Genomic DNA, 18611 nt, shown 5'->3' with positions numbered 1-18611 from the left:
TCCTCATTGTTGGTGGGAATGAGGTGGCTTCTCCTAGTGTTGCAGCGTGCATGTTGGCGACACCTTCTCCTCGACACCTCAGTCAAGCTATTCTCTTCGGTTTTGATAGGTTCAATGGCTTGGTTATGCTCTTCAACCAGGACCTAGTTCCGGTCGTCAGTGCGACAAGGTGGGTTTAGAACCTAGTCCTGGTGCTGGTTGTTGGGCTGTTGATCATTGGGTTGTTGGTTCTACTATTGTTATTGCTAGGGTTGTTGTTGTTGTGGTTGTTGTTGCATTCCTACCAGGGTGGCAAATCTCTCCTCCCATGTCCTCATTTGCAGGTTCGTGCCATGGACGTACTGCACCAATTCGTTGAACTGGCGCACATCGATCCCAACAGGAATCACTGATGGCTCGACTGGAAGGAGAGGTGTGTTCACTTGGTACAAGGGGAAGGTTGGGTTTAGCATTACTAGAACACTTGGTAGGGTCAAGGGCATTGTGAATTGCCCGATGACTACAAAGGGGACTTCCTGGATGGGTTGCAGGTTGGTCTTGCCCCCTTGTGACCTGGTTGTTGTTGTTGAAGGAGGATTGGTTGCTTGCGGAAGCCATTGAGATTTATAGAAGTAAGGAAGTAGAGCGAGAATATGACTTTTTGTTGCGGGATCCCACAGAGGGCGCCAATTAATGTAGCACGATCTGGTAGCTCCCTACTAGAGGACAGCTCAGACGCCAGGCTAGTGATGTCACCTGGTCGAGCTGCAAAACAAGGTTGTTAGAGTGTCTGGAGTGCTTTACCCAGTGTGGGCACTCTGCTGCTTAAGTCAGCAATGTGGAGATTGAGAGAGCAGGAGCTTAACTGTAAGGGAATTCGTGAGCTAAATTGCACGTACTTTGTGAGGCTAGAGGTGAGGCCTTTATATAGGCAAGATGCCTTGGGCCTCACGATGCATGCTCGAGATCGTCGGCCCATCTAGTCCAGAGTGAGTTTTGCACCCGAAGATGGACTACAAGTAAGCTTATAAGGCTTATCCAGGTTTGTCTGAATCAGGTGGGGTAAAGTTAAGATCCATTGACGTATGTCATGATCCCAAGGAAATCAAAGACATCTGGCTTACTTCTAGAGGGAGACTACATGGAACCTTGGAAAATCGGTGCATTCAATTGAGCTACTCGGAACTCGGTCTAACTGGGTGACTCGAGGTGCCCAAGGTAATTGAGATCGCTGAGGTGTCCAAAATCGCTAAATGTCATCACATCATTCCGTCACTCCCCGCATCGTCACATCATTGAACGGGCCAAATTATCCCTTATCAAGTGAGATGAAAAGAATTTGCCTCAAAAACTACCTTACACGAGCCCATCTAAATGCACCAAATTATAGTTAGACCTCTGCCGGAAAAAGAGAGTTCAGCATTGAATTCTTGTAAATCAATTTTATGCCAACAAGTTAGCCAATCTAGATCGAAAGAACGATGAAGAACATCCAGAGGCAGAGTGAAAGATCACCGCCAAACCAAACTGTCAGCACCAGTGGGCAATATACATGCTCTAAGGTTTCCAACTCGGAATGACTTTTAAAGGCAAAAAGGGTAAATCTTGCCTAGTGCATGGTTGATTGGCAACACACCTTCAAAGCACGCCATGCAAAATATTAAATTCTGGGTTGACAAGTCTAGATGCAGTCAACTTGCCCTAGAGAGTGTTGGCCTGGAGAGGAAGTGGGGTTTGTAATAGGGCACCATCAGTGGTGACTTCAAAGTGTTCTCTTACTACAGCTTCATTCTATGTAGATGTATGCGGGTCAAACAAGAAAGCAATGTTCATACAGTTTCGAAGAGCAGCCGACTGACGGATCTCAACCTGCGCCATGGAATCATTTTGAAAGAGCCATAGAAACAGAACAGAATAGTGGTAAATGTTTTTATTTTGAAAATTTAAACAAATATGAAAGGTAAAATAGTTTTTCTTTTTCAGGTTAATGTCGATTATCAATTGTTAGAAATCTCGGGATACTTTTAAGGTAATTTCTTTAAGACATTAAGGTTTGAGTATTTTTAAGAAAATTTTCCTTTATTTTTCTTGTAACAGCGAAAAGCAAACAGAAATCTCACAAATGAGGGTAATTTAAGCATGTGTAATAAGGTTGTGGTTTACTCAGCTATAATGGGTTCCATGTCTAAAAAATGAGTATAGAAGAAATTTGAATAGTAAGATGAATGAACCGAAAAGCTATAAAAGATAAGATCAGTAATGAATGGACTAGAATTAGGGATAGAAAATAAACTAAGATGGTTTAATAGTGAAGGAAAGATTTAAACATCACTGATAGATTGATAAAGCAGGACTCAATGTAAGATTGGGAGAAGACAGATAAATGATGATGATGTAAAAGAAGATTGGCTATACCAACTAGACAAGTACGTACCATCGGCATCATCAGCAATACTAGATAACATTAACAGCAGAACTTGTACAATTTAAAAGAACGATTTTTCAACTCAATTTAACTCATTTAAACAAAGTCTTATGTCAAGTCTCAACTGTATAAAGATTGTGAATTGGATGATTAACCCAACATTATCAAAGCTCTATTTTAATTTAGTCAAGTCTTGCTAATTTTTCTGATATTGACTATTGATTTAAGCCAAGTGTGACCCATTTGTTGATAATGTGCTTCGGATCCTCTATAAAATGTGACACATGACAAATATTGAAAGGATGGTTCCTCAATGTCACGTTGCATCTGCCATCATTGCAGGAGTGGTGTGAGAGCTACATTTGAATGGAACCTATTATTTTCTTCTGTCATCTTCACTGCTCCTTGTATTAACCTTTCGATGAGTTGAAGCCATCTGTGGATTCCAGTCAATTTTTAGCCAGAGAACCTGTTGAGAGATAACACGTCTAACGCATGCAGAGAGAAGCCATAGCTCATAGGCCATAGCCGCCCATTAGGCGCTATGAGGCATTAAGTTTGCCTCTTGATGTCGATCAATCACAGAGTGGTGGGGCCTGCTGCGCATCAGGCAAGAACACATTTCTCCCATGTGATATCCGGCATCAATTATGAATTACCCCCACGAGTTAAAGATGGCCTCTCAGTCTCTCTCTCTCTTTCTCTTTTGCTTCTCCATGGCTCCACCTCCTCGGACCTTCTCTCTCCCTAGACATTCTTTTTAAATATAGTTCCTTCGCCTCTCCGACTCTTGCCTGTTACGCAAATTAACTCGAGATGGGTCCTCTTAAGGGACCTGGGTTCTTCTTAATCTTAATCCTTCTATTTGTTAGTTGCATCAAAATCATCGGCGGAAGCACTTCCTCCGACCTCTTTTACACGTACTTCGATGGCGGAGCCTATATTAGTTCTGAGGATTCGTTCCTCAAGAACAGAAGTTCATATCGGCGTTCACACATGCCGTCAACGTCGCCATCGTTGGAGGAGGAGGACTGTGGGGTTTGGCTCACGAAGTATTCGGAGGAGATCCTGGAGCTGGCGAAGCGGCCGGAGACGGTGGAGTGGCTTAAGGGGTTGAGGAGGAGGATACATGAAAACCCAGAGTTAGCTTTCCAGGAGTACGAGACGAGTCGACTGGTTCGGAACGAGTTGGACCAGTTACAAATCAGTTACCGCTTTCCATTGGCGGGGACCGGCATCCGAGCTTCCGTTGGAACCGGTGGTCCTCCCTTCATTGCACTCAGGGCCGACATGGATGCTCTGCCTATTCAGGTTTTGTTTATCTTTCCGTAGTTCTGTTACAAGTTAGAACATATATGAAGCTGACTTTTTTTTCCAACCATTTGGCCGAAATTTCGTTTCGGATGAGAAGCCGAAGCGAAACTAATTAGCCATTCTTTCGGAGTTTATGTTGAGACAGGGTAGGTGGAGTAGATAGTACGGTTGTCCTCGCTATAAGTTAATATATTTGTTTCTCTGAATTTCTGGGCATTTTTTATTAGGTGAAATAAACAATAAAATCTGCAGGAAGAATGATATTTTAATATATTTATTTTACTTAAAAAGCTGTTAATTTTTTAAGAATTTCCGGTCGTTAAGTTAGTTATAAAATTTTGTGGTTCCTTGATTGAAAAGCTTACATGGTTTTCTATCAAAGAATGTGGAAAGGCGGAGATCTGGATTTGATTGTGATGAGGAACTTTGCAGGAAGCAGTGGAATGGGAACACAGAAGCAAAGTCCCAGGCAAAATGCACGCTTGTGGACACGACGCACACACGGCCATGCTTCTTGGTGCGGCCAAGATATTGAAGAGCCGTGAAAACAATCTCAAGGTCTGTCTGCAGCTTTTTTTTTCCTCAGGTTTTAGACTCTCCCTGCTTCTACCCTTTCCATTGAGCATGCTTCTGTAATTGTTTTTTTTTTTTTTTTTTTGCTTCAGTTAGTAGTTGTTTGGTCAATTGAAAAGAATAAACTGACATAGGTAGTGCAAGGTTAGTTTTCAGAACCTTTTCTTTTCTTCTTCATCAATTTGTTCAGAATGTTCATGTATCACACATTCTGAAAAAAAATTACCTTGCATGGTTAAAAATGGCATCAGTGGCTTTTGGTTCACCGAAACTGCAGTAATTTGGATTTTGGTTCACTGAAACTGCAGTACATACAGTGGCCCCTTATGGTGGTTTGCTCTGCTAAAATGCTTGTTAGGGCTGTTTTTTCTTTGCAAGTGACATATTTCTTTGGATGTGTTTTTCATCCAAAACCTCTGCACAGATTTAATCTAAAAATGTGGTAATATGTTACCATTTGTCCATAAAAGGTAAGCCTGTCAGTTTTTCAAGTTTCCTGAAAATATTATTTTCAAGTCAACTCAACCCAATTATCCTACACATGAAAATTGAATCTGGCAATTTTTCAAGTTTCCTTTTTCATATCATCAGACATTTGTGGTGGTAAAACTATCCTTCGATGAAATCTCCACAACACTCTCTGATCTAATTGAGTTATTTTTAACTTCCTGGGTTACTTGTCTGAACAGGGCATGATTGTATGTTCTATCTTGTCTATATTTTCCTATCTGATCTTATATTTTCTCAAATCCTAACCCACTTGCTTTCATCTTGTAATAGGGAACTGTGATACTTATCTTTCAACCAGCAGAGGAAGCTGGTAACGGTGCCAAGAGGATGATGCAAGACGGAGCTCTGGAGGATGTAGAAGCCATTTTTTCTATTCATGTATCACATGAGCGTCCTACTGGAACTATTGGCTCAAGGCCTGGTCCTTTACTTGCTGGCTGTGGCTTCTTCAGAGCCGTAATAAGTGGGAGAAAAGGCGATGCTGGGAGTCCTCACCTCTCTGTGGACCCTGTTTTGGCTGCCTCAGCTGCAGTGATAAGCTTACAAAACCTTGTGTCTCGTGAAGCAAATCCTCTGGACTCACAGGTTTTTCTTCGTATTCCTCCGCTGTTTTTCTTTCGTTTTTTTTTTTCCTCTTTCCAATGAAATCTTCTGTAATGATAAAGGGAAAAGCATGGAATAAGTCTTCTGTTATCATTTAAAAAGAAACTGGTAGTAGCCACATTCCTTATCTCTGTAGGCTTTTGTTGCAATAATAAAATCTTTGGCTGACAAGCATGAGGAATGCAGTTTTGAGTCTGAAAGTAGCCAGAATTATAAACAGATTTGCACATTGATGTACAGATCTGATTGTACATCCCCATTGAACAGATCTTCAGCATACAAGGGTCATTCTTTCTTTTAATGACACACTTCTTAATACAGTACAATCCTTTGTTCTTTCAATAAAAAGTATTCCACAATGGCCCTTATTCCTTTTTTTCTGTAGGGTTCAAGATTGATGATTCTTTTTCTGGTGTAACACCTCATAGTTTGAATTATCAACCCTCATCTGGAGTAAATAAAAAATGAGAATTGGATTTAAACCCTTTTTAGGGCTAAAATGGTGTACTTGAAATTCTAAAATTTGTAAATGTGTGATGGTTGTAGAACACTTTTTGACTGATTTCTGAAAATTGAGCATACTATGTATTAGTATGCAAGGCTTTAATTAATAAGACTTACTAGATAATTCTTTCTTTTTAGGTAATATAATAGATATTATTTAATAAGAAGAAGCATTTACTTAAATTTATGCGGGATATATGTTCATTATTGTTCATGGGCATTCCCAAACTGTTGTAATAGTCTTTCTCCTGCTGCAGGTAGTATCAGTGGCTTCATTTAATGGAGGTGATAATCTTGACCAGATTCCCCAATCAGTTACTATTGCTGGTACATTCAGAGCTTTTTCTAATGCAAGCTTCTACGGGCTCCTGAAAAGAGTAGAGGAGGTCTGTGATTGAATGGTTCTTACTTTGAAATAGAAGCAGCAGCTGTTTCATATTCTGTTGTGAAATGTGCTTTCATCACCTGATTAGCTCTCATTATCCCCTGTATCTGTTTAAACAGGTTATCGTAGAACAGGCTAGCGTCTACAGATGTTCGGCCACTGTTGATTTTTTCAAGAAAGAAACACAGATATACCCTCCAACAGTGAATGATGAGTACATGTATGAACATCTGAGGAAGGTAGCCATTGATTTGGTGGGTGCCAAGAATTTCATTGTGGTACCACCAATGATGGGTGCAGAGGACTTCTCCTTCTACTCAGAGATGATCCCAGCAGCCTTCTTTTATATTGGTGTGAGGAATGAGACATTGGGTTCGACACACTCTGGCCACTCTCCTTATTTCATGATTGATGAAGAGGTTCTCCCCGTAGGAGCTGCAGCTCATGCTGCAATTGCTGAAAGATATCTCAACGAGAATGGGCAAGACTGATAGTTGTTGTTCGATACTTCTGTTGGCAAGACAGACAGGAGAATAAGAGAACTACATCAGCATTCAAAAAGTTCATTATCCTACCAGGTTTTTTTTTTTTTTTGAAGCTTGTCCTCTGTAAGTTGTGACTGGGGTTTTTGTGAGTAAATATTTTCCCCTGTAATGTGTTGAGGATAAGTTGAAGGTCTCCTACTTGCTAAAGAATCCTCTGTCATGAGGAAGTTAATATAAGTCGGCATTTGTGCTGTTGAGAGCATCAATTATATATTTCAGATTGAGTTTATTTCTATTCATAGAATGATTTGGGTTACTGGTTTGATTCTTACATCCAGCGCTACTGCTGCCATAGATGGAGTCAAATCTAATTGGATTTACAGATGGAATGTGCCATAAATGGCTCCATTTTGCACTTTACGTATTTGTATTTGCACGCTTGGCAAATTGAGCCCTCAGTCTCTTTGCAGTGCAAATTTCACTAGTGCTCCACTTTGCTTCATACGAAGGGAATTGAGGTAGGAGGAAGTGCTCAGGATTAAGATAGCAATTTCGAGGTCAAGCTTTTTCATCCAATTTTACAACACTGAGTCAAGGATTACTATAAAACCGGAGGAAGGTTTTATTGTTTGTTAGAAATCTTATGGGAATTAAGGTTATGTTTGGTTTGAAGGAAAAAGTAGGGAAAGTAAGGGAAAGGTAAGGAAACTTTAACAATCCTTGTATAAGTTTTGATACCCTTCCCTTCCTTTCCCTACCTTTTCTTTCAAACCAAACACAGCCTAATGGTTTAAGCTCAGTTTGGAAGGAATACAAATATGAATATGTACAGTGCGAATACATATAAAATAATACAAAATATAAGGTTTTGCTTTTACATTCTATAAATTTGTATTTGTACTCTTTCCAAACTGAGCCTTTAACAATTTTTTTTCGGAATTCGAAAAGCCCATTAAATCACATCACTGGTTCAACTATTTGATCCAATACAAATCGGATAACACTGTCGCACAAAAGAACCGATTCAATACCAAGGGACTGCATGATTCGATTGTCCTTTAATCATGGAATCAGAAGGATGGCATCTTTTGTGACTGAACCATATAATGGCTGCAAGTATAACACAATCCATTATGCGTCTAATATGAGGTTTATTTGATTTGAATCCTGCGAAAACCATTTGGACGAATGGACGATATTTTTCTCGGCCCATAAAGAGAAGATAGGATTGCAACGAAGTTATTTCAACCCATTTATGCTTTGGGATGAATACTAGAAGCAGAACTCTGATGAAAAAAAGGAAAAGACAAGTAATAGTTGGACCGGGTCCCTAGGACGGCAGTCTTTGTATTCTAGACCGGCGTCCATGACTTAGGGCGATGCAACTAAAGACGCGGCCACTGAACCATCGGTTCATATCTATGCTGGTAGTTTAAAAGGCTAAGTTAGCGGTTTAGCAAGTACCGGCTTAGCCGGTTTCTCTTGTAGTGGAAACACTTATCCGGGTAAGTGTATTTGTTCATGTTCTTTTATTTTCCATGTAAATAAGGCAATGACCATTTTATCCATAAAGATCCATTACTAAAAAGGGCATTTTTGTCTCATTCAAGTGTTGGCAATTTTTCCCCTAGGAGGGAAAGTTATTTACCCACCTAGGAGATAGATATCACCTACCCAGGAAAATAAACTTTCCCTAATCCCCACATAAATATGAAAAAAGAGCATGAGATTCTTGGTCAATGGGAACCAAAATCCCATTTTCCATTGACCAATTTTCCCCCTCTCAAAATCCGAAAAAAAAGAACGTCCCCTAATAGTTAGAATTTGAAATCTATATATATATATATATTAAGGGAGGGCTTTTAGGTTATAGCCCCCATCATTTAGACACGTGATTTTCCAAATTTAGACACATGGCATTTTCTGAGAAGTTGCTATTAAAGCCCATAGCCTACTACCACCATTCAGGCAAGTAGATTTCCCATTTTCTAGAAAACTAGAGAGGTGGCAATTTCTAATTCCTGCTAAATCCCACAACCCACTATCAGGCTACAACTCCTCCATTCAGACACATGGCCTTCTCATTTTTTTTGGAAAGCTAGATACATGGCATTTTCTAAGAAGTTGTTGTTAAAGCTCAAAACCCACTATCACCATTTTCAATCCATTCCTAAAAAAGTACAAAAAATGTAGAAATGGTTATCCACAACCACTTCTACCTACATTCTATCAATCTCAGTTAACCATTAACCCTCTACGTATCATAACAAAAGAAAACTATCTATATACTAATAATTATTGAAAAGCTATTTTTTGAAATTTTAATAATTATTTAAAATATTAATAAATATAAATTTTAACACTATTGATTCCATAATGTAAATTTAACATTACTGGTCCCATACTTATTACGGGTGATTCACTAGTTTTGAATAATGGGAAGTTCAAAAGATGCATGATTTGGGATCTCTCTATATCTTATTTGATCCTTACATTTTCATTAATGGAGGTCATCCAATATCCATAGAGGACTCAAAACTGATCTAATTAAGCACGTTTTCTTTTGGTTCATAACAAAAGAAAAAGTCAATTTTGCCCATTTTGTCCTTTTGTTTCTAATCATCTTCAAGCTTTGGGCTGTTGTAATAAAAAACTAGTAGGGAGCCATGTGATGCTTGGGATTTGTTAAGGAAAGTTAAACAATAAAACAAATAAAAGTATACAATTGTTTTATATTTCTAATTTTTTAAATAATTAATAATTATTTATATTTTAAAATACATTTAACAAATTTTTACAACATAAAAAGAGCAATAATTTATTTCAGCTATGATTGTTCATCAAATTTGTGAAACCATCCAAACCTACCAACTCGACCCAAATAGGTAGGTTTTCTAGTATTTCCGAATGGCTTTTACAGGAAAGTGGGGAAATTCCCATATTTCTTACTCTAAAATATTTTATATCATAAAATATTAATTAAAAACAAAAAAAAAACAATTCCAATAGATTTAATAATATTCATATTATTAATAATTTTATATTTTTACAAAATTCATCACAAAATTATATACTCACAATATAAATTCTGATTTTCCTAATTATTCAATTTAAATATTATTCAAATAATAAAAATTTAACAATAAAAAAATAAAATGTTATTTAAATATTTCAATAACTAAATATCATAAATAACAAAATATTAAAAATAGCTAAATGATTATATAAAAAATATATTTAGTATTATGTAATAGCATAAAAATAAATAAAATTCAAATAACAAGAAATTTTAAATATTTTACATATTATTTAAATATTTAAATAACTAAATATTTTAAATAATTAACAAAATGTTTGATATAATTAAATTTTAACATAAATTTAAACAATTTCTTAAAAGTAGCAAACTAATTATAACATCATATTGAAATTAAAAACAATTTAATATTTTACAAAATTAATAATGAAATTATGTAATAATAGTATAAATTATAATTTTATGGATTATCAAATTCCATAAATAACTACTATTTTAAAATTTAATTAATGATATTATTTAAATAACTAAGTAATATTGTAAATAACTAATTTCACTTATATCCATTAACAATTCTAGAAAATAAATTTCAAAAAATTAATATTTATTAATAATAATTTTATACTCTTAATCTATATTTATTATTGTATATCTCAAACTTAATTTTTATTGTATTTCAGTAATTATTTATTATTTTTCGTTATAATTTATTGATTAATATTTATTAGAGATTAAACTATTATTTGAGATTATATTATTTATTGACTAATTTAATATAACTTTTAGTATTTATTGTATTTTTGTAATTATTTTATTTATTGTATTTTCATTAGTTATTTATTGCACTTTCAATTATCAATATATTTTCAATAATTATGTATTTTTGCAATAAATTTTCAATAACTATTGGAGATTAGACTATTAATTTAGATAAAATTTGGAGTGTTCACAGGTTGGTTCAATTCAGTTGCAGATTGTTTGGCCAACCAAATAGACTTGGTCAGGTTGGAGAGTTGGTCATCCGAAATGGACTAACCATTTGTGAAAACCGGCCATTCGGGTTGTACCAGTTTGGGTCAATTTTTGGTTTGGTCAATCGGTTCAAAAGTATCTATAGTCAAGTCATTTGATTTTGGTCAGTTTACAAATAGTCAAAGCAAAACTGATCCAATTTGGTTAAGTTGGCAAATTACTGAACCAAAGCCAACCGAAAATGCTAGAAAAATGACCAACTCAGGTCGAATTGATTGGGTTGGTTTGTTTCATCAGTTTGATGAATAACCCTATCTAAAATTAATTATTGGTATTTTTGTATTGTAAAAAAATTATTAAGGCCCTGTTTGAGAACACTTTTAATAAGTACTTCTTTTAAGAAGTACTTCTTTTAAGACATGGAACCACACATTAAGTGGTTTTTAAGTACTTATGGGTGTTTGGTAAAAAGTGGGGAAAAAGTATGTTTTTTTAAACGAAGTACCTCTTTGAAAAAGTGACTTCAAGTTGGCTTTTTTTAAGTACTTCTCCAAAATATTAGGACAAACTAGTCCCTGACAAATTTGTATATTGACTAAAATACCCCCATGAGGTTATACCTCCCCCTTCGACACTCATTCGATCCTTAGGTCCTAGCAGCAACGGTGCACCAATTGTAGGTCCACTGGTGACGATCGGCGATGAGGAACCGTGGCCGATGAACCTGCCGTTTAGCCTCTTTCCTCTATGCTTTGAAGTTAGATCTCTGAAACAGAGCTCATAGCTCGATCTTAGATCTCTGAAACAGAGCTCGTAGCTCGATCTCAGATCTCTGAAACAGAGCTCGATCTAGTCGCCGCCACAGTTCGGGTGTCGAAGAACCGAAAGAGAGACGTTCAGCCACTGCTGGTTATCTTTTGGAGAGGAAGATGAACAGTGTCTTATTCGTGGTTCCGTGGTTATAGAAGAACAAAAACAAAGGAGAAGAAGAAGAAAAGGAGAGAGAGAGAGGGAGGGAGGGAGAGAAAGACTAAGGAGAGGTTGTTGACGCTCTCTATCGCACAAAGGGAGAATAGGGGGGTTGCAACAGTGACAACCTTCCCCCTGTTCATCGTTTTATTATTATTATTATTATTATTATTATTATTATGGAAAAGTATTGTATATATGTATGAGATAAGTGAGGACTAAAATTGTCATTTGAATAAATATAAAAACTTATGGGGAAAGTAGCTTACCAAACATTCCCACCCCAATAAGTACTTAAATGCATACTAAGTGATTTGAAAAAGTGGGTTACCAAGCAACCTAAAGGGTTGTTAAAACAAGTACTTCTTTTAACAAGTACTTAATCATCAAACAAGGCCTAAAAGTAGTATATAAATATAATTAATTATTAATTATTTAAATTTTTAAAAATATAAAACAATTATATAGTCCTATGTGTTTCTATTGTTTAGCTTTCGCCTAATAAATCCTGTGCATTGCATGGGTACTCACTAGTTTTTTAAATTTAAAATTAAGTTTTAAATTTAATCTTTTAAACCGACTAACCAAACAAAAAATCAACCCAAACCAATACAACCTGATTTGGTTGGTTTTCACTAATGGTCAGTAAATTCCGAGTAACCAACTCCCCAACTTCCTACAATCTAACTAAACTAGGCTATGATCAACACTCCTAATATCAGATAAATTAATAGTCTAATCTCTAATAAATAACAATAGTTTAATCTCCAATAATTATTAAAAAATTATAGCAAAATACACAATTATTGAAAATATATTGATAATAATAATATAATAAATAACTAATAAAAATACAATAAATACTAAAAAATATATTAAATTAGTAAATAAATATTGTAATCTCAAATAATAGTTTAATCTCTAATAAATATTAATGAATAAATTATAACAAAAATGCAATAAATACAAAAAGTACAATAAATTAAATTTAAAAAGTTAAATAACAATAGTTTAATATCCAATAATTATTAGAAAATTTCTATTAAGTAACAAAACAAAAATATATTTATACATAATTATTGAAAATATATTTATCACAAAAGACTATAATTAATTGTTGAAGATACAATAAATAATCATTTTAGTATATATACTATAATTAATTGTTGAAAATACAATAAATAATCATTTTAGTATATAAAATATAATAAATATAGATTAAGATTTTAAATCATTATTAATGAATATTATTCTTTTGAATGTTACTTTTCTAGAATTATTAATTGATATCAGTGAAATTGGTTATTTACAATATTATTTAGTTATTTAAATAATATCATTATACCATTATTTAAATTTTATAATTTTAATTATTTATTGAATTTAATAATCTATAAAATTATAATTGATACTATTATTGCATAATTTCATTATTAATATTGTAAAAATATTAAGTTATTATTAATTTGAATATTATAATATGGTTATTTTTTATTTTTAAGAAACCTTTTTAATTTTATTACATAATTTTGTTATTTTAACAATTTAAAATATAGTTATGTTAAATATTTTGGTATTCAAAATATTTAGTTATTTTAATATTTAAATAATATATAAAATATTTAAAATTTTTCATTATATATATATATATATTAAAGGAAGGTCTTCAGGCTACCCCCCACCATTCAAATACGTGGCTTTTTCATTTTTGTGAAAATCTAGGCCAATGGCATTTTCTGAGAAGTTGTTACCCACTACCACAAGATAGACACATGGCAAATTCTAAGAAATCCCTACTAAATCCCACAACCTACTACCAGGCTACAGCCCCCCACCATTCAAACTTGTGGCTTTCTCATTTTTTCTGGAAAGCTAGACACATGGTATTTTCTAAGAAGTTGTTACTAAAGCCCACAACCCACAACCACCACTTAGACACGTGACATCTATTAATTCAAGAAATAGGATTCAAAAAGTGGGTAGTTTCACTCCTAAACATTCCCAACAGATAGTTATTTATTACCTTAACACATGTTTATCCATATTCTATTAAATACAAATGTCGGGACCCATTAAAAGATTTATATTAACCCACGCTTGTTTTTAAATTATTTTTTTTTTCAAAAAGGAAATACTTTATTATTTACTAACTTGACTTAACTTTTAGGAAGAAACCTAATTTAACTTTTAAAAATAAATAACTTGAAATAGATTTATTAGATAAATAGTAAATACCAAATAAAGTGGGTTATTGTATACTAATAAGATATCATTTAATATCTTAAACCAAATTAAAAAAACATAAATTAATAGTGGGTTTCAAATAAAATAGGTTAGAATAGATTGCCAATTACAAAGATGCAAGACCCATATTAGTTTTTTTTTTTAATTTATTTTTTTTATAAGTAAATAGTAAACTTGAAACGAAATTATACACACATTTAGTTACCTCGTACTTAGGCTCAGTTTGGAAGCAGTACAAATGCAGATATGTACAACATAAATATATACAAAATAATACAAAATATAAGGTTTTGCACTCTACATATTTGCATTTGTACTCCTTCCAAACTTAGTCTTACTACGGGGTCATTCTCTAGTATATATATTAAAGGAAGGTCCTCAAGCTACAACCCCCACCACTTAGACATGTGGCCTTCTCATTTTTCTGGAAATCTAGACACATGGAATTTTCTAAGTTGATGTTAAAGCCCACAACCCACTACCACCATTAAGACAAATGGCCTTCTCATTTTGAGGAAAGCTAGACACGTGACAATTTCTAAGAAATTCCTACTAAAGCCCATAACCCATTAATAGTCTACAACCCCCCACCATTCAGACATGTGGGCTTCTCATTTCTAAGAAGTTGCTGCTAAAAGCCCATATCCCACTACCACCATTTAGACACATGGCATCCTATTAATTCAAGAAATAAGATTTAAAAAGTGGGTAATTTTACTCCTAAACATTATCAATAGGCAATTAGTTATTTATTAGCTTAACATATGTTTATCCATAGTCTATTAAATACAAATGGTGGGACTCATTAAAATATTACCATAAACCCACGTTTGTTTTTAAATGTTTTTTTTTTCAAAAAGAAAACACTTTATTAATTACAAACTTGATTTAACTTTTAGGAAGCGACCTAATTTAACTTTCAAAATAAATTTATTAGATAAATAATATATACCAAATAAAGTGGGTTATTGTTTACCAATAAGATCTCATTTAATATCTTAAATCAAATTAAGAAAACATAAATTAATATTGGGTTTCAAATAAAATAGGTCATAATAGATTGTCGATTACAAAGATGTACGACCCATATTAGTTTTCTTTTTTTTTTTCTAATTTAATCTTTGATAACTAAATAGTAAACTTCAAAAATTGATTGTGCATTAAAGTTATGTAAATTACCAAAATTTAGTGTAATTATAAAACCTATTATAACAATAATACTCAGTATACAAAATATTAATAAAAATATAAGAAAATAATCATCACCATTACTAATTAAAAATAATATTAATCTTTAATTAAATAATTAAGTAAATACTTAATAATTAATTAACTAAATATTACAATACAAATAATCTTTAAAAAATAAAAAAATAATATTAAAAAGTTAAACATTTTTTATTTAAACAAAATAAAAATTATCAAAAAATACTAGCCCCATACTTAGTATAGGGTTATTCTCTAGTGTGTGTGCATATAAGTTGTATTTTCTTTTGGATTGGATATATTTCTGAATTTGTTACCAGCTAGAGAGATTTTGATATTTTGTTTTGTTACGATTTGTTATGTTGGAGTCGGAGCTCTACCAAGAAAAAACATTATTACTAGTACGATGTTATATTATACGAATTAGCGGTTATAATGTGAACAGAAACTGATCTTACCGTCATGAACTCACTCCCCCCCCAATCAAAAACTAACTGAGTCTCCAATGCTACAATTCAGTTACTTCACCACCTCGGCAGTTGCCCATGGATATGTGCATTATGGAACTCTTCTTCAATGGCAGAATCCTACAACAATCCCTCCTTGGTGATTGCACAGGAAAAAAGAAATGTGGTTAATAACCAAAATGCATGCAGAAAAATACACCTCTTATCTCCTATAGACTACAGTCTATAGATGTGGTTGTAGGTGATTAATAGAATAATAAATAATTGAAGAGCTTAATTAATTAATTATTACCTTCCGCCAGCAAAGGTTGTCTGGTCTCTTGAAGACGACAATGGACTCGATTGCAACTGAGGAAGCCATTTTCCATCGGCAATAAAGATTGTCTCTCTTTGTAGTGGGACTCGATTAATTCTTGGCAATAAGGTTGGCATAACGCAGAGCATGGGGGTTGGAATTTGGGGGAAAATCTATGGGAGTTGGAATTTGGAGAGAAAGAGAGAAGGGGAGGGTGATGTTTAATGGTGAAGATGTTGTTACAAGTTAGTGCATCCCCTCCTTGCATTTGAATCAGTCAAGGTTCTATTATTTTTCTATTTTTTTCTTGCTGTTAATAGTTGATTTGGTCTTTCTCAGTTGAGTAAAATTAGGAGTCATAAGTTATCTCAGTCTTAGTTAGTTGAGAAAAGTTAGCAAGTCAGTTCAGCTATTTAATTATAAATAAGAGTCTGTAATCTCAAGTTAATTGGTGAGTTGTTTTGAGTTTATTAACTCCTAAATCTGTTATATGTTTCTCACTAAGTAATAAACAGTTTACTACTCTGTTCTATTTGTTTTGTATTATGGTATCAGAGCTTGGTTGCTCACTACGTGTTCTTGAAATTACTCAGTGAATTTGTTTGGGCTGTGTGCAACATTTTTTTTTCTCAGCTTTCAAGATGAACGAAGGTAGTGGTGCTTCTCAAATGACCATTGAGAAGCTTGTTGGTACCAATTATCAATATTGGCAATTGTGAATGGAGGCTTATCTTCAAGGACAGGATCTGTGGGTGAAAGGATGAGAGATCCATCACATGGACGCCCAAAGATTGTGGAATAAGGGGCGAATTTCAAAAATTTTTCCTCTCCCTTCAACTGGGAATCACATTCCCTATTTAGAAAATCATATTTTCAAGGATAAATCTTGAACCTTAAACTGAACCAGATCTGAACCAAAAGGAATTGGAGAGAATAATACTTGATACGGAGAAATAATATCTCCCAACGAAGGTGTTCATGCCCAATGAAGGATCCAAAGACTACTCCCACTGAAGATGGCGCAGTGCAGGATGGAGCAGAATTAGCAGTGTTCTTCCCCAAGAACTCTGTCCTTCGTAAGAATTAGTAGAATGGTACGTGAGCACAGCTTCCTTTTCAATCCTTCCACAAAAAACTGATGTCAAGATCCAATCTTGACTTCTCCCACAGCGGGAGATCGAACTGGCAAACAGGGCGACAAGAGCAGGGAGGCGGCAAGAGAATATTCACAGGGTGCAGAATTCTCTCTTCTTGATTTCAGCACTAAAGAGGATCTGATGTGTTTCTTGTTGGTCTCTCTCAAGGCTGCTGCCCCCTCCTTCTTTTGTTAAGTTGAAATATCAGCTCCTAATCCCATTAGGCGGTGCTTATCCAAATCATATTTGGATCAGCCTTCTCTTCAATTGATAAGGATAAACCCTTATCTTATCTGCAGATTAGATTAGCTTTATCCTAATCCCATTAGGTGGTTTCTAGATCTGAATCACATTCAGATCTGGACTCTTTGAGTGGATAGGATTAAGACCCTATCCTATCTGCTAATCCATCTCAGAATTCGCCCCTTTAATTAACTAAATAAATAGCCCAGTTCGAAATGGGCTTTAGGCCCATCAAGCTTATGTGCTCACTTAACCTTCCTAACTGCTGCCTAGTTGGGCTTCCTTGTATGGCATGAGACCCAAGCATTGATCTACACATCAGCCACATGGGTTCAGCCCAGCCTTTGTTACAAGGCCTGGTCGAATACACTGTTAAAGTCAGTGCACCCCCTGAAACCCATCGAATGGGCTCTATGGGACCAACACTTACCCTAAGTGGTCCTTGGGCCAAGCCACCTTGTAACACGCAGGGACTGTGGGAAGATGCAAGATTAGCCCATCAGGTATTATCCTCAATGGTCTTACACTTAACCTCTCAGCCCTTAATGATCATACACTGCCCGACAAGAGAGGACCTCTCCCTCGACTGCAAGGAACAGTGTTGCACTCTCCACTTATATGGATCCCGGGAATTAAAACCTTTTGCAAACATTTTAGAAACCATAATATATATACTTTTGTATCTCATATAAAATATACTTTGCAAAACAAATCTCAACGGTTGAAATCGGCTGCCGACAGTCTTGGTTTCCAACAGTGAGAAAGCATCCCCGATCATTACCTTTGTCCAACAAAGGGGCTGTCCTAACACTATGATCACCCACTCAGATGAATTCTCGGATTGTCCCAACAAACCCAGGTTTTGACCCCTGTTAAGGATGTCACTGACTGGTACATCAAAGACAACCCGATCCGACACCAAGTGCAGTATCATAATCGAGTCTAGGGGTCGGGTGTAATTTTCTAGTTTTGCCCATCAATCTCCAAGGTCCAGGGCAATACTGGAAATCTGTTCCAGTTCAAAGATTCAATTAATCCCACACTGTATGTGCCTAGGGTCTCACCCCGGTAGCTGAGACAAGCCACCCCAACCGACTTGGTGGCACCACAGTGTCAGCCTTGTCAGGATAAGTCTCCCCAGACTGACCCACTGGCTGTGAACATTCTAAACTAACACAAGTCTCAATAAGTGTCCAGTTTAAGGGTATTACACAGAAACATACCAAGGGAACATGAATCAAATATGCACTTTTATTCATTTACA

General features: G+C 35.0%; 1 protein-coding gene and 1 long non-coding RNA gene across 2 annotated transcripts; one reads left to right on the top strand and one right to left on the bottom strand.

Moving 5' to 3' along the window:
* The first annotated feature begins 2811 nt into the window (after positions 1 to 2811).
* LOC148873961 (IAA-amino acid hydrolase ILR1-like 6) lies at positions 2812 to 7044 on the top strand. Its single transcript, XM_088964413.1, has 5 exons — positions 2812 to 3715; positions 4151 to 4276; positions 5072 to 5386; positions 6166 to 6294; positions 6413 to 7044. The coding sequence occupies exons 1-5, from the start codon at positions 3221 to 3223 to the stop codon at positions 6782 to 6784; spliced, it is 1437 nt and encodes a 478-aa protein (XP_088820539.1). The 5' UTR covers positions 2812 to 3220; the 3' UTR covers positions 6785 to 7044.
* An 8542-nt stretch (positions 7045 to 15586) lies between these two features.
* LOC148873960 (uncharacterized) lies at positions 15587 to 16226 on the bottom strand. The gene is made up of 2 exons (XR_016104964.1): positions 15966 to 16226; positions 15587 to 15808 (listed from the first exon to the last, which is right to left on the bottom strand). It is a non-coding gene; the product is annotated as an uncharacterized LOC148873960 (long non-coding RNA).
* Positions 16227 to 18611: the final 2385 nt, after the last annotated feature.

The sequence above is a fragment of the Nelumbo lutea genome, chromosome 1 (assembly GCF_056320005.1).
Source record: "Nelumbo lutea isolate HS-2025 chromosome 1, American lotus-T2T, whole genome shotgun sequence".
Lineage (NCBI taxonomy): Eukaryota > Viridiplantae > Streptophyta > Magnoliopsida > Proteales > Nelumbonaceae > Nelumbo > Nelumbo lutea.
This window is presented reverse-complemented; position numbering and strand designations above follow the sequence as displayed.

Bases quoted from the DNA above. Each gene is read 5' to 3' on its own strand.
- LOC148873961 (XM_088964413.1), top strand. From the start codon at position 3,221: ATGGGTCCTCTTAAGGGACCTGGGTTCTTCTTAATCTTAATCCTTCTA. The intron at 3,716-4,150 runs GTTTTGTTTATC...GGAACTTTGCAG, and splicing joins TGGATGCTCTGCCTATTCAG to GAAGCAGTGGAATGGGAACA. The intron at 5,387-6,165 runs GTTTTTCTTCGT...CTCCTGCTGCAG, and splicing joins CAAATCCTCTGGACTCACAG to GTAGTATCAGTGGCTTCATT.